Source organism: Tripterygium wilfordii, chromosome 19 (assembly GCF_013401445.1).
Source record: "Tripterygium wilfordii isolate XIE 37 chromosome 19, ASM1340144v1, whole genome shotgun sequence".
In the NCBI taxonomy this organism is placed as follows: Eukaryota; Viridiplantae; Streptophyta; class Magnoliopsida; order Celastrales; family Celastraceae; genus Tripterygium; species Tripterygium wilfordii.
The window spans coordinates 14,419,338-14,435,342 of NC_052250.1; the positions used below are offsets into that span (position 1 = coordinate 14,419,338).

At 39.0% G+C, this 16,005-nt stretch overlaps 2 protein-coding genes and 1 long non-coding RNA gene across 5 annotated transcripts; 1 reads left to right on the forward strand and 2 right to left on the reverse strand.

Moving 5' to 3' along the window:
- Positions 1-1,287: 1,287 nt before the first annotated feature.
- LOC119985169 lies at positions 1,288-3,107 on the reverse strand. 2 transcript variants are annotated; one of them, XR_005465055.1, is made up of 3 exons: positions 2,925-3,107; positions 2,367-2,766; positions 1,288-1,512 (listed from the first exon to the last, which is right to left on the reverse strand). It is a non-coding gene; the product is annotated as an uncharacterized LOC119985169 (long non-coding RNA). The 2 variants fall into 2 exon arrangements; XR_005465054.1 differs by having other exon boundaries at positions 2,367-2,728; positions 2,925-3,104.
- Positions 3,108-3,583: 476 nt separating this feature from the next.
- Positions 3,584-8,027, forward strand: LOC119985318 (putative aminoacrylate hydrolase RutD). Its single transcript, XM_038829583.1, has 11 exons — positions 3,584-3,774; positions 3,893-4,106; positions 4,361-4,443; positions 4,632-4,732; positions 5,039-5,134; positions 5,377-5,430; positions 5,917-6,065; positions 6,174-6,291; positions 6,486-6,573; positions 7,361-7,588; positions 7,692-8,027. Exons 1-10 carry the CDS (start codon positions 3,651-3,653, stop codon positions 7,555-7,557), a joined length of 1,224 nt encoding a protein of 407 aa, XP_038685511.1. The 5' UTR covers positions 3,584-3,650; the 3' UTR covers positions 7,558-7,588; positions 7,692-8,027.
- Positions 8,028-12,648: 4,621 nt separating this feature from the next.
- Positions 12,649-15,555, reverse strand: LOC119985317. Of its 2 annotated transcripts, none has more exons than XM_038829582.1 (3): positions 15,398-15,555; positions 13,693-14,638; positions 12,649-13,387 (listed from the first exon to the last, which is right to left on the reverse strand). In XM_038829582.1, the coding sequence occupies exons 2-3, from the start codon at positions 14,619-14,621 to the stop codon at positions 12,934-12,936; spliced, it is 1,383 nt and encodes a 460-aa protein (XP_038685510.1). In that variant the 5' UTR covers positions 14,622-14,638; positions 15,398-15,555; the 3' UTR covers positions 12,649-12,933. The 2 variants fall into 2 exon arrangements, with proteins under 2 accessions (XP_038685510.1, XP_038685509.1); XM_038829581.1 differs by having other exon boundaries at positions 12,664-13,387; positions 13,693-14,635.
- Between the last annotated feature and the right edge of the window lie 450 nt (positions 15,556-16,005).

A 16,005-nucleotide genomic window follows, 5' to 3' on the forward strand; every position in this document is an offset into this window, starting at 1 on the left:
AAGTGAATGCATCTACAACATATGCTGGAACAATTTCCTACCGAGAATAAGTAATCCACCACCAATATTTCTCTGCTGCAGCATATATGCATAGTACTCATGTCTTGTAACAAATTTTCTCTTCAATTTACTTTCTACAGTGGAATGATAAGGAATATTAAGCTTATATCCATCTTCTCCATATGGAAATAAGATGGGATATTACAAAGCCATGAATGAAGGATGCAAGTCATTGATTCGCTTCAACAATCCGGACAGGTGCTCAACTATTATATCACGTCCATCATTGGTGCCTCCGAGATCTCCAATAACTAAGCCAGCCATTTTAGGAGCAGATGGTGGAGTATATTGTAATGTATCTCCTCTCACATAGTCTCAAAGACATGGAATGCATATCTCCATTTCGAAATCTATCTCTTGTCGTCTGAAATGATTTGACTAACACATTAACCGTATCAAACATATGTATCAATTCTGAGACAATATGTTCATCGACTTCAGCTTGTCCTGAGTGATTCCCAAGGGCAGCAACCCTATTAGCAACCTCATTCTCTGTGTCATAGATGTAAAGCTGTGCAAACTGTGGTTTATGACCATCAAGTGGAAGCAAAGATCCAATCATGTGATGGTTTTGACCATTAAGTCTGAATATATATGGGGACTGGCCATTGTTTATAGTCTTGTCTATTTTTCCACCGATTGAGGTGGATGCAAAGATTGAAGTGTATCCTCACACTTGCTGACGAAACAGCCTTGAAACTTCACCACCATTATAGTCCAATAAACGCTTCAATAGTTTAGGAGGTTCTCTTAGTTGGGGAAGCTTTATCCTACCTTGGCTACAACAAAGAGCAAATACTGGCACAAGCAGTTTTTAGTCGCTCAGCATACCAAAATATTGCCCTACAATACTGACAGGTATAATCTGGGTTCCCAAGAGAGTGACAATTAACATTCTCACAGTCTAAAACATCCCTATAAAGAGAGTTTCGTAGCTTCTCGCTCCTACTGTTATTCATTATGCATTGCTTATTTCTAGGAGGAGGAGCACATGATGATGAAGTTTGGACAGAACCATGTGAATCAAATGATTGTCTCCAATTTCTCATTACTTGTTTCCGTGCAATTCTACGATGTCTACTTGATTCCCCCTTTTCCATCCTACTTGCATAGAATGAAGCATAATACAATGGTAAAAACGATTTCATAGAGGAAAGAATTCAACAATAGACAAGGAAATTAAAAAACTGAAGCAAGCAACACTGTCATGCATAACAGTAGAGTAATAACAACAAGTATAGAAGCAAGCATCTGAAATACTATCAATTATATAGTTATTTAGCAATAATAGACATGAATTAACCATTTATATAAATCATTACAAAATTGTAGAAATGAATCATTTCGAAAAATAAATTACCTCAAGTAAGAAGGATGAAGATACCAAACTTCAGTGGATGAGAAATTGCAAATTCAAATGTCTCCAAACAACTGATTATAACAGAAGAAAACCTGAACAATAACACAATCTTACGTGAAGAACTATATTAATTTCAAAGTAACATAATTTCAAATATGCATAATATGAACAAAATAGGTAGAATGATGAGCAATCAACAGTGTTGTTGAAAGTGCCATATTTTCCAAATAACTAATATAAAACACATGAAGAACTGTACAAAATGCCATATATGAAGAACTGTATTACTTTTTTTTTTAAATTCATTTTTTCTTTTAAGATATCCACCACGCAACTCGGAATACAAATATTATCATAGCTATACATATATATGTATAGACAACCACAACCACAACAAACACATATATACAGACACCATTTATTACATATCCAGCCATGTCAAAAATCTGCAACCTAGAATTCGGATAATTTGCATTATTTTCTTTTTCAAATTGAGATGAGAACCAAAGCAGGAGCAACAAACCAAAGCAAAGTCATGAAGATTGTGTTGGCAACAATTACATTATTTTGAGAGGCTAAGGATCTCTACATGGTCCCTTGCAGTAGATTGGCAATGGAGTGGCAGGGAAGCCAAATCCACAACCAGCTTACAGGAGTGATGAAATCAAGAATCAAAAAACTTGAGATACAAAATTCAAAGACTTACTTAAGAATTAAGGAAGCAAGGATTTTTAAAATTTCGGTACAGTGCTGCACAACCTAGGATAGCTACGATAATCAGCTAAGACCTAACACCCATCAAATGAGGAACAACAAAACCAAATAAAATGGCTACAACCAAACTCCAATTCACAGAAAATGCCACAAAGAAACCAAAAACACCAGTCGAATCCACCAATCACCGCTAACACATAGAGGAAATCAAAGCATGAAAATTGACACTCACCTGATGATGAAGACGAAGACAGACAAACTGACGGACTGAGTTTCGCACGGAGTGAAGATAACGACAATAAGGATCTGAGGAATGCACTTTTGGTTCATGAACTTACTTTTCAGCTGAAGTTCTAGAAAACGTTGAAGAAGGTAAAGCTACAGCTCAATAATTGCTCGCACAAAGTGACAAATCGCAAAAGACATTGACGGAATAAATGGTAACAGGAGATACAAAATGTCTTAACGGAGGCAGCCAAATGAACCACATGATGAAGACCCAGCCAACAAATCTAACGGTTCCCATTAAGCGAAAACAAACACCACAACCGCGAGTGGGTAGAAGTTGCTGAACTCGCCAATTTTGGTACAGTGCTGCACAACCTAGGATAGCTATGATAATCAGCTAAGACCTAACACCCATCAAAAGAGGAACAACAAAACCAAATAAAATGGCTACAACCAAACTCCAATCCACAGAAAATGCCACAAAGAAACCAAAAACACCAGTCGAATCCGCCAATCGCCGCTAACACATAGAGGAAGTCAAAGCATGAAAATTGACACTCACCTGATGATTGAGACGAAGACACACAAACTGACGAATTGAGTTTCGCACGGAGTGAAGATAACGACAATAAGGATTTGAGGAGTACACTTTTGGTTTATGAACTTACTTTTCAGTTAAAGTTCTAGAAAATGTTGAAGAAGGTAAAGCTACAGCTCAATAATTGCTCGCACAACGTGACAAATCGCAAAAGACATTGACGGAATAAATGGTAACGGGAGATACAAAATGTCTTAACGGAGGCAGCCAAATGAACCACACGATGAAGACCCAACCAACAAATCTAACGGTTCCCATTAAGCGAAAACAAACACCACACCCGCGAGTGGGTAAAAGTTGCCGAACTCGCCACAAAAACCTCCGAAAACTTATGATCTTAGAATATAATATATATATATATATATATATATATATAGATATATATAGATATATATATATATATAGATATATATAGATATATAGATAGATAATATAGATATATAGATATGGAGTATATATTTACTCGGGTCTTCTAGTAGCTGTATCGGTATCGGTCTCTGACTTTGACCAAATAAGGTCAAAGCCGACATCCTACGTGGAACCCATTCATCACCAGCCACGTGTCCGCAACCAGAGTCCCGTTTCTCCTTTAACTAACACGCCTATGACATGTTCCACTATCGTCTTACCCCTTACCTAGTTACCTTTCCTCCCTTAAATACCGGAAGCCACCCGATTGTACATAAAACGATGCCGTATTGCGAGGTCCTGAAAAACCAGACCGGCGGCGATGGGGATGCAATCAACGACAATGGAATCAGGATTTTCTACAGAACGTACGGACACGGGTCAACCAAAGTTCTCCTCATCATTGGTGTGCAAAAAATTTACAATTTATTATTGTCTTTTTGGTTTTGGTGGATTGGGGATGTTAAAGATGGAATTCTATGGGTTGTTGATTGGTTTTCTGTTGTTGGGTGATGGACGGTCAGGATTGGCGGGGACACATGAGTCCTGGGGCCGGCAGATTAGCGGGCTGACTGGCACGGAGAAGCCCAACGACGATGAGATTGGGGCCGATGATAGGGAATTTAGGGATGAGAGAGATGGAGTTGGCTATGACGGTGCTGGTGGTATTGAGGTCTGTGCTTTTGATAATCGTGGAATGGGTCGGAGCTCTGTGCCCACCAAAAAATCCGAATATACGTGAGTTCTTATTTGATTATATGAATTTACATAAGTTCATTCAATTCTGAAACTTTTTATTTGTTCTATTTATTGAAAACCCATTCAGATTTGAATTGAGAGGCTTGATAGTATTGTAATCTATAGAATATGATTTGGGTAATTTACTTCCTTTTTTGTTTTCTTTAATATGGAGTTTGATTTGTTCTTTGTAAACGGTTGCATTGATCAAAATATATATAATTGGTAATTGACTTTTTCTTTGGTGGGTGTAGAACAACTATAATGGCAAAGGATGCAATTGCTTTATTGGATCATCTAGGATGGGAAAAAGCACATGTCTTTGGGCATTCAATGGGTAAGCTTGTGATATTGAGCATTCCATTTTTTCATCTTAGCCTAGTCAAGTAGAGTTGTGAAGTTCTCCAATTCTTAAGTTAAGCTTTGGAACTCACTATTTAGTTTGTTTTATTACTATTTGCCACTAGTTTGGAAGCACCGTGGAAGGCTCTTTTTCTCGAAATGCTTATTTTTCTCGCATAACAGGGGCTATGATAGCTTGTAAGTTAGCAGCAATGGCGCCAGATAGAGTTCTGTCTTTGGCCTTACTTAACGTAACTGGTGGAGGTTTTCAATGTTTTCCAAAGGTTCGTATCTTTTTCTTTGTTCTTTATTCTGAATTCAATTTGATCCTCTGTCAGTTAGTTCTGTTGAAACGATATAATTCTGTCTATCTATTTTTGAACAGCTATCATGGTCATTATTCAATCAATATGCTCAAATGTCTGTTATCTATTTCGATATCAATTTGCTTCATTGTTTTTCATTGATTTTGAATGCTGGTCTTCATATGATGTCTTTCGTGATTTTGGTTGTGAACTAGAAGTGCCATTTAATTTGGAAAGCAAAGTAATATTATCAGAAAGATAGTGAAAGTATTACATCTCTTGCAGCTTGACCGGCAGACAATGTCCATTGCAGTCCGTTTCTTAAGGGCAAAGACACCTGAGCAAAGGGCTGCAGTTGATTTGGACACCCACTACAGTAAGGTCATAATTTGTTCTTAATTCTGCTGATTCTTTGCTGAATACTACTTATGGTAGAAAATGGACCAGGATATAAATTTGCTGATTAACATTTGGAAGTCTGTTTTTATTTCCTGTTTCACATATGATAATTAGCATGCTGACAAATTTGAGGAGACCTTGGCCTACAAATCATCTTGTTTGCTCTCCGAAAAAATCTGCAGTTCATATTGTTTACACAGTTTTAGATTTTCTATGGCGTGCAGGAATATCTTGAAGAATTTGTTGGATCTAACACCAGAAGAGTAATACTATATCAAGTAAGAAATCTTGAGCAGAAATTCTAAGTTTCTGTTGGAAACATGGGAAGACAGTGCTAAAATTCAAATTTAAATTCCACTTGCGCATTCATGACTTATAGTAATTTTTAACCTCTTCAGCACTTTTATGAGAGGAAATTACATTGTCAAAACATCACAGATTGAGATGGCCTGGAAGAAAATACACAATGATAAATATGTCTCAATCAATCAAATATATAGTTGTGGAGCTATTGGTTGTTGTCCTGCCCCTCCATTGATAATAACTGCAGTATCTGGATTCAGAAACACAAATAAGACAAGAACCAGGCCTGGCTTTATTATAACTCAAACAGTAAATTCATGAAAATTTTGTGTCAATTAACCAAATTCTATGAGTAATGCAATGAAAACCCTTCTTTTTCTGTGGCTGCATCGTTCGATAAGCCATTTCTTCGCGATATTCAAGTGAATTCTCCAGCTTAACAATAAATTTGCCTTTGCTAGGAATATGTAAAAGGTATATCATCAACCGGGATGCAATCTAATTATGGTTTTGTTGGTCAACTTAATGCATGCTGGACGCATAAAATGGCACGTTCAGAAATTGAAGTGATCCGATCCGCGGGATTCCTTGTATCAGTCATTCATGGCAGGTATGCTATGATATCTTAGAACCACTATGAGTATCCTCATTTCACTTCTCTTTTGCCCCTGAATATAGTTTTCAAAACTAATTTCTTTGATGGATCTCTGACTGACAGGCATGACATCATAGCTCAAGTACAGTATGCTAGGAGACTAGCAGAAAAGCTATATCCTGTTGCTAAGATGATAGAGCTTCATGGAGGGCATCTAGTGAGTCATGAGAGGACTGAAGAGGTATTTTTTAATGCGAAATCAGACAACAGACATTCCCTCACGTTGTCTCAGAGCAATGAATGCAGGATACTTGTGATATGACACCATGAACAATTAACTAGGATACTAATGTGCACAACATTTTATCCCGTGATTTCTTCATTCTTCTTGGCAGCAACGAAACTCATGTGCATTAGTTCTTACTAAAATCGCAGGTCAATCAAGCGCTTTTCAAGTTGATCAAGGTTTCAGAAGTGAAGATAAGCCCATTTGATTGGACTAATTTGCCCAGCAAAGGCTCTCGTAAGTTTTTTATTATCAACCCAAAGATCTATTTAGCATGAACTAAGGTTGACATGACCTTGGGGTAACCGTCCTCCATACAAAGACAACTAGATTTCTACTTTGGTATGCCTCTAGTTACATCCATGAATAAAATTTTAAGAATGACCAATTGTTGTCCTCCCCCGCATTAGAAGATAGGTTCCTAAAGGAAAATGCAAAACTCAGGTTTCCAAAGGCAAAGCATTTGGACATTTTGAAAGAAGGGGGGGAAAAAAAAAATATATATATATATATATATATATATGTATATAAAGGATCAGGGTTATTTAATGAGCATTTTTTACCAACATGCCTTTATAAGGAAAGTAGTTAGGTAATTGTTTTGGAAATGACTTGAGCATGAGTGAATAGAGGGAGGATTGGTGTAGAAGGCAAAGATGCAACCACAACCATCTCGACATATCTCTATGGATACTGAACACACCTAACTAGACACGATTGTGTTCCTATCTAGAGGATTTATCCATTGTGCACCATGTGGCTTAAAGCTGGAGGTAATTTCTGATATTCGATAGACAAACCTGATTGAATTGTGTGACTAAATGAAAGACAGTATGTAGTAGGGGCTGCTACTTATTTCTTCATTAGGATGGCTGCAAAGTTATCTGAATGGTACCAACTATCTGCACAAACAGGAGATGTTAGTCATACTAATGTGTTTGCAATGACATTTTATCTTTTCAATATCATGCAAACTGTTCCATTCAAAAAAGATATCCTGGTAACTGTTGTTATTCTATGTCAGGATACTCGGGCACTGAGATGTCATGTGCAATAACAAGTACAGGAGAAAGCAATGCCTCTTTCATGTTTAAAGTGCTAGAAAAGCTACACCTTTTCCTATTATTCCTGTTTGGTCTCTTTGTATTGGCGTATGAGTATGCAAGAAGAGCTTTAAGAAGACTCAGACCGGCGGCTAGAGTTGGAGCTTCTCTCACATAAGCTTCTACTCACTTTGCCCCCTTTTTAATTGGTAGGTAGCCCCTTATCCCTAACATTCCCTCTTTTTCTCATTTTTCGCAAAGTATTTGGGCTAAATAAGAGAAGCTTGATAGTTACTGCCTTTGGTTATGCAGGGGCTTCCACTTTGCTGTGTCTGGTGCAGCTGTTCATGGTTTACTGGCTATTGTTCGGTAAACGCATCGGAATGTTTAACAAGAAGTTTCTTTTATAACCCAAAAGTTATTATGAATGTTGCTCCTAAATGCTCTTTAGGCAGTAGTGATGGAAGGAAACCAAGGATCCAATAATTGTATGCCTTGGATGTTGTTTACTTGCAACAAACTATTTATACAATGACTTATGTACTGTTGGAATTGGGAGAGAATATTACGTTTCTTGTAATTATGGGTTGTAAATATTCCCTTTAATTACTTTGATTTAGTTTCCTAGAATTAGGTTGATTTGATTGATTTAGTTTTCCTAATTTAAGGCTTTCAATGTAACTATATAATGTACAACCTCACAACATGAATATACAACACAAATTATTCAATTCTTCTTGGTATTGGAGCCTTAGGGTTTTCTTCATAGTATGCCGTCATAGTCACTGTTCACAGATACTATTCATGGTACTGTCCACCATCACTGTTCACGGTTCGCCACAGTTCATCGGGCAATTTTTTGCTATTGCCAAGATGGATTCTGGTTCTTCTTCACCAGAGTTAAGCCAGCTCCAGTCCCAGATTGGTCAGCTACAGTCATTAGCTGGTATCGCTGCATGTACTCCTACTGCTTTCCATGGTAAGTCGGGGAATCCCACTTGGATTTTGGATTCTGGGGCCAACAACCACATGACTGGAGAGCTGTCCACCTTCGCCTCTTCTGTTACTCCTATCAACCAATCTGTTTGTATTGTTGATGGTACTTCTCTCTCAATTCGTAGTCAGTGTTGTGCCCGTTTGTCTCTGGATATTATCCTTCCTTCTGTTTATTATGTTCTTAAATTTACATATAATCTTCTTTCTGTCAGTCGCCTTGCCAAGCACTTGAATTGTGCTGTTGTCTTCTTATCTGATCGTTGCTTTTTACAGGACCTGACTTCGAAGAAGATTTTTGGCAGGGGGTTTGAGCATGACGGCCTCTACTACTTTGGTGATCCACCTTAATCTGATGTCTCATCATCTAGTCTTCAAGCTTCCGCACTATCGATTCTAGATCCTTCTACTTTATCTTCCTCTGTTTTTTCCCTTGCTACTTTAGATTTGTAGCATGCTCGTCTAGGCCATGCGAACTTTCAATATCTATGTTCGCTTTTTCCGCCTTTGAATAAAGCGTGCAAAAATTTTAAATTTCATTGTGAGGTTTGTGAATTGTCCAAACATACACGCACTTCTTATATTCCTCGCATGCATCCTTCTTCCGCTGCATTTGATCTTGTTCATTCTGATGTCTGGGGACCATCTCCCACTACTGCTTTTTCTCAACATCGTTATTATGTTACCTTTATTGATTACCACACTCGAAGTACTTGGGTTTATCTTATGAAAAACAAATCTGAAGTCTTTGATCATTTCACTAATTTTCTTCGCATGGTTAAAACTCAATACCATATTGTTGTTCGTGCCATTCGGTTTGACAATGGCGGTGAATATCTCACTAATGAGTTTCGCACTCAGCTTGCTCAAAATGGGATCCTTCAACAGCTCACGTGCCCCTACACTCCTGAACAAAATGGTGTCGCAAAACGTAAGAACCGTCACATCATGTCTGTCGTTCGATGTCTTCTTTGAGGTATGAATGTTCCCAAAATTTTTTGCCACTTAACTGTTCTTACTGCCACATACCTTATCAACCGTACTCCGAGTCGAGCACTTCATGGTGTGACACCCTTTCATGTCCTTCGGCCAGGTACTACTTTGTTTCCCCTTCTTCCTCGTGTGTTTGAATGTACCTGCTTTGTTCAAAATCGTAGTCCTTCTCGTACCAAACTTGACGATAAAGCCATTCGTTGTGTTTTTGTCGGGTATTCCTCTATGTCTAAAGGTTATCGGTGTTATGATCCCTCTTCTTGTCGTTTTTATCACTCATTGGATGTTACTTTTTTGGAGACTGTTCCCTTTTTCTCAGGTAGTCCTCTCATATCAGAACCGACCGTGGAGCCTTCTATCACCATCTCAGATCAATCATCGCCTCCACGATAGCTTCTTATACCTAAGTCTTCCTCTCCTTCCTCTTTTCCTGACTCGACATCTACTCATAGTGCACCACCTCTCGTTCCCTTTGATTAGGTCTATACTCGGCGCCCGTCTGCTCCTGCCCCTCTACCAACGTCTTCTCCGGAATCAGGTACTTCCCTTTCTCCTATTTTTGCCCCTCGTTACCCTACTCGTGATCGTCGTCCTCCTTCCCGTTTTGGATTTACTAGTAGTACTAATCATCCCATTGCCAAGTATTTGTCTTATCATTATTTTTCAGATTCTGTAAGGTCTTTCTTAGAAAGCTTGACTCCGATTTGATCCCTCGCTCAGTCCACTTCGCTCTCCAGAATCCTAAGTGGGTCTCTGCCATGAAAGCAGAGATGGATGTCCTACAGCGTAATCATACGTGGGACCTTGTTGATCTTTCTTCTAGTGCGAGCACTGTTGGTTGTAAGTGGGTGTTCACTATCAAGTATCGGGCCAATAGTTCGGTTGATCGCTATAAGGCCCATCTTGTGGCCAAGGGCTTCACCCAAATTCCAGGAAAAGACTTTGGAGCCACTTTTGCTCCAGTTGCTAAACTCATTACAGTTCGTCTTCTTGTTTCTCTTACTGCCACATACTCTTGGCACCTGCATCAACTGGATGTCAAAAATGCGTTTCTTAATGGGGATCTTTCTGAGACTATCTATATGGATACCCCACCAGGTTTTCGTGGCCAGGGGGAGTATTCGGGAAAGTGTGCCTTCTTCGAAAATCTCTTTATGGTCTTAAGCAGTCTCCCCGGGCATGGTTCGGCCGCTTCAGTGAAGTTGTGCTTGCTATGGGGTTTGTTCAGGTCGCTCGGATCACACATGTTTCATTCGTCGCCAGTCTCAGGGTCAGTGCATTATTATCTCAGTCTATATTGATGATATCCTTATTACTGGAGATGACTCCCCAGGTATTGTTCAGGTAAAGGATGATCTGCGAAAATCCTTTGATATTAAGGTTTAGGTCCCCTCCGATATTTTCTTGGCATTGAGATTGCTCATTCTCGTTGTGGCATATCTCTATCCCAGAGGAAATATGTTCTTGATCTTTTGTAGGATACTGGTATGCTTGGTTGTAAACCTGCCTCTACTCCTATGATTCATAACCTAAAGCTATCACGAGCTCAGGAGATTGTTTACCTGATCCATCTATGTATCAGCGTCTTATGGGACGCCTTATTTATTTGACAAACACAATACCAGATATCACGTTTGCTATAAGTGTTGTTAGTCAGTACGTGTATTCTCTACGTACTTCCCATTTGGATGTTGTTTATCATATTCTCAGTTATCTCAAATCCTGTCCTGGTCTAGGATTATTCTATGCTTCTAGAGAGATGTCAGGTCCACCATCCAGTGTCTCATGCTATATGCCATCTGATCTCTCGGGCTACACTGATGCTGACTATACGGGTTCCATAAGTGATAGGCGTTCTACCTCTAGCTTCTGTACTTTCCGAGGTAATCATCTCATCTCATGGAAAAGTAAGAAGCAAGCAGTTGTTTCTTGATCATCAGTTGAATCTGAATATCATGCCATGGCTCAAGGTACATGTGAAATCATGTGGCTCCGTTCTCTCCTCACTGAACTGGGTATTTCTATAACAGACTCGTCTTCTTTATTCTGTGATAACAAGTCTGCCATAATGCTATCATCTGACTCAGTTCTTCACGAAAGAACTAAACATATAAAAGTTGACATCCACTTCCTTCGGGAAAAAGTTCGGCATGGCATTATCACTCCTAGGTTTGTTCCTTCATCGGCTCAAACTGTGGACATGTTTACTAAACCAATAGGTCCTTCTTTACTTAAGTCATCTCTTGTCAAGCTGGGTCTCGTCAATCTCTTCGCACCAGCTTGAGGGGGAGTGTTGGAATTAGGAGAGAATATTACGTTTCTTGTAATTATGAGTTGTAAATATTCCTTTTAATTACTTTGATTTAATTTCCTAGAATTAGGTTGATTTGATTGATTTGGTTTCCCTAATTTAGGGCTCTCAATATAACTATATAATGTACAACCTCACAACATGAATATACAACACAAATTATTCAATTCTTGTCGTACAACTGAAATGATGAAAAGAGAACATTTTGCAATAGAGAAGAAATTTTGTTATCTGAAACACTGCAAATTTAATGCATCTATAGTTGAGAGAAGGCTTTGAGTTCCCCTTTTATGTTCCTACCTATCTTTACAGCTTCTTGAACAAGATGCAGATTACGAACGGCTTCTTATTAAGGAAATGCTTAGATATAATGTGTGATTGATTATTCATCAAAGAAAACAACCCTACCTGCAGAGAGTTTTCATGCAGATGAAGACTCCAAGGGAAAGGGATGATAAGAACAGGAACCAAGGAACTGGAAAACACTGTTCGTGCAGATAGATTATAGTAGCTTGAAAAAAGGACAGGTTTGGTACCAACAAATAAAAAGAGAAGGAGGGGGAGAGGAACATACCTGGCCAGATCTGGAGAAGAGAGGAGAGGAGGAAAATAGAATCTGCAGAATTTTCCTTGCTTGTAGAGGTGGAAGAACATAAGAGAAGGAAGAGTGAGGTTTTTCCTTGTTATGCCAAGTAATATGCCAAGACTTGAGAGAGAAGAAAAAGTAATATGCCCAAAGCACCAATAGAAAGACATATGCCAATGGATATACTCTTATTCCTGATGGACCAATATTAGCCAAACAAGTTGGCTTCTATTTTCATTGTCTTAGTTGTAGGGGAATTCTTGTAAATCAAGTTTCATACCATAACAAAAGTGTTCAAGGTTTATCTCTAACCCAGTTTTGTTTACATCATTAAAGAGAGAAACATACTTTAATCTACGTACAACAATATCAGCCATGTATGTACATACAACAATATTTCCCAATGCAAAAAAGGGATTTAAGACGCAGAAAAATGACGAGAAGTTCAATAGCCTAATAGGTACATAAGTTCCTAAGCCCACACCATAATAGAGGTGGGCTTGGAGTAACATTGGAATCACAATCAAGTTTCACTAATTTACACTCAGCATTTACGTCTGAACAATCTACAATAAATAGTACAAGTATCTGCCATTTATACAAAGTAACACAAATCACTGCAATCCAACCCATCCACACAACAAGAAGATGGGTTACCACGCACCGTATCTTCAAGTGGTCGGAAACAACCAGCCCATGGTCCAACCAAGAAGCAACCCTGCACCAGCAAGACTCAGCCCCACTGCAAATGCCACAGCACACTTGGTAATCTCATATACTGATGACTTATGTTTCCTCCTCCTCCTACCCTTGTGTTGAGACTTCTTCTTTGAAGGGAAAAAAGTAGAAATCGGAGCATTCTTGTTTTTAAACTGAAGGTAGAAGTTCTCAAGCTGCAGAATATGGAGCCATTGTTTGTAAGCAAAGAGTTGTGAAGCCTGTCGAAAAAAAAGGGTGAGGACGTGCTCCTTCTCATTATAGGCTTGCTCGGCTGCCTCCTCGGCCTCCCTTGCTCGTGTTTGTGAGTGACACAGTGCTTCCAACAACTGAGCTTTGCTTGGATCCATCTCTGATGAATTTTGGTACCCCGCCTCATCCTTGTTTCTTGCATCCGAGTTATTGCCACTGGATATGTAAAAACAATGTCATGGTTTATCAATCAATTAACTTGGGGATACCAAGCAGTCATTTCAGTCGAAAGAGAGTATATAAATACATCACCAATAAACAATGAATCTCGCAGGAAGCCATGGAAAGAGGATGTATTTCAGAATTTGTAACTATTGAAAAAACTATAGCCGAATTTATTGGCGTACAAATCTGTGGTGTAGTGCTTCATGATGGGGCGTGTATTTAGCGAACAAATTCAGCAATGAAAAACTTTAGCAATAAGAGGGAATAAATGTAAACTAACAACAAAAAGAGACTACCTGAATAATCTCTCTGACACACATCTTGATGGAGTCACATTACTACCATTATGAACACTAGCTGAAGTGGGACTTCCTTGAGTATGGCTGGCAAGTTTACGGAGCTGCACCCCAGTAGTCCAGTCTGAAGAAGCCAAAGACTCACTGTAGTCAAGAAACTCCATAGAAGCAGATGGTCCCTTCCTTAAATGCTTGTTCAAAGGTTGAGGAAGATCACAATTCTCAATCTGCCCAAGTGACTTCTGAGCAACCAAGGAAGGCAACTCATCCTTACCAGCTGTGCGCCACCATGGCTCAGTCTTCTCAACACCCATCCACTCAGATTCCAAATCAGAAGAAAGCTTCTTTGGCTGTTCATATACCAAGCAGTCAAATTCCAAGTCAATCAGGCAATCATCTGGGCACCAGAAACCACCCACATCCTTTTGGCGTTCTCGAGCAAGTGTGGCCTTTAGTTCCTGGACTCTGGCACCCAGCTCATTTTTTTTGCAAGTAGCTGGGATCTTAGATGAATGCTCAAATAAATACTTGTCATTATGCATTGTCAGAGTAATGCTTTCCTCAACAGTCTGGAGATTCTCACATAATTTTTCATTTTCATTAATAAACCCAGTATTCAAACATTCAATTTCAGCTTCAAACATGTTATGCTGTTCATAGGAAATGTCCTTCTGATTATCAATATCGTGTTGGAGGTGCAACCACCATTTTACATTGGACGGCAGGTTGGAATTGGGTTTTTGGGGATACCGAACAGGGGTTACATGATCTCGGCCAGTAGTGCAATCACCAGGAGCACCATCAGACTCCAAGTTTGATGAAGAAGGTGATGGGCTGCCTGAAAATTTTGGAGCCCTCCTGGCATCTTCTTGGATAATGCGACGATTAGTAGCACGCTGCCAAGCAGCTCTTACTTCTGCAGCAGCCATTAACTTGCTGCTCTCTGCTGGATAACATGGTGGCAAATGAATGTTACATTATAGCAAGTGACATATAATGGAGTAATTATTCCAGTATGCAATCAATATGTTCCTAATTCAACTTTAAATCGCATCCGTCCAAACCAAACTCAACAAAGCCTTGTCTCAATTATATAACATAAACGAACAAATTTCATCACAATTCACAAATCAGTTGTAGAAAATGGCACACGTGTCTGAATTTAATCAAAGTTAACGAACTTGACTGAGATTGAATTATAGAGCAAATCCCAACAAGTGTCAAGGCAAATGTGAAAGCGAACATGCAAGTGATCAGAAACCCATGATGTATTGATATTTCCAAACATGGGGGAGAGAATATGCGAAAGGCCGTGCTAAGAAAATTTTCACGAAAACGGAAAACCACGAAAAATATACTCAGAAACTTAGATTGTGCAGAAATAAGCAACACAAGTTGAATACTAGATCATCCGACTGGAATACACATAAAAATCAGTTTTAATCCCAAAAAGCTTCTCCGGATTCCTAATAGTGAAATTCCAGGAAAACCATGAAATTTGTAACAGAACCACCCTATTGGACTTTGAGAATCTACAGATGTAAAACAAAAGACTATACCGTAACAAAGAACCATAATCATTAGTCTGTGAACATGTAATCAGTAAGAAAAAGTCACTGGAACGCAACATCAAACTTATCAGAACGATACATACATACACAAGCCCAAAAGCATAAATTATATAATATTATAAGTAGACAAATACCCAATTAGAGATAGAGGTAGGTTTTCCTGGGATTCGCTTCAAAACTCATCTGGTCATCACCCATGAGATCATCCAAGGACGGAGAGACAGAGACGACGAAGAGAGACCGGAAGATCGTCCTCATCTTTCTTCGTTTTCTTACATGTCAAATAACCGCGTCATCGCCACGTGTTGCTCAGAAGGCGATGACGTGCTTCCTAACGGTTTCGCCGCGATTGAATATATAAATTTACCCTTAACGCCACACTCATGTCTTTTAATATCGATAGTGCCACCAATAAAATTAAATTTTCGTTTTTTTTTTCCCTTCCCGTGGTAATTTTGTTGGTGGAGTGAAATATCAATAGTCGTTGTCCAACTGCCCTTCCAATTGCATACTTGTAAATAAAAATAATTAGTTTTAAACAAAATAAAGATTTAAAAAGTAGTCCATTAGAAGGTGTTGGCATCCAGAGCTTTGGTCGCTAAATAAATGAAGCAATGGTTGTAACGAAGCTCGCACATCCACAGCTTGGAGAAAGAGCTCGGCCACCAAAGCTTGGACTTTCGTCGCGCAACTGAATCTTCGCCGCACTGTTGGTTAGGGCTTTGGCACTTTGACTTTTAAT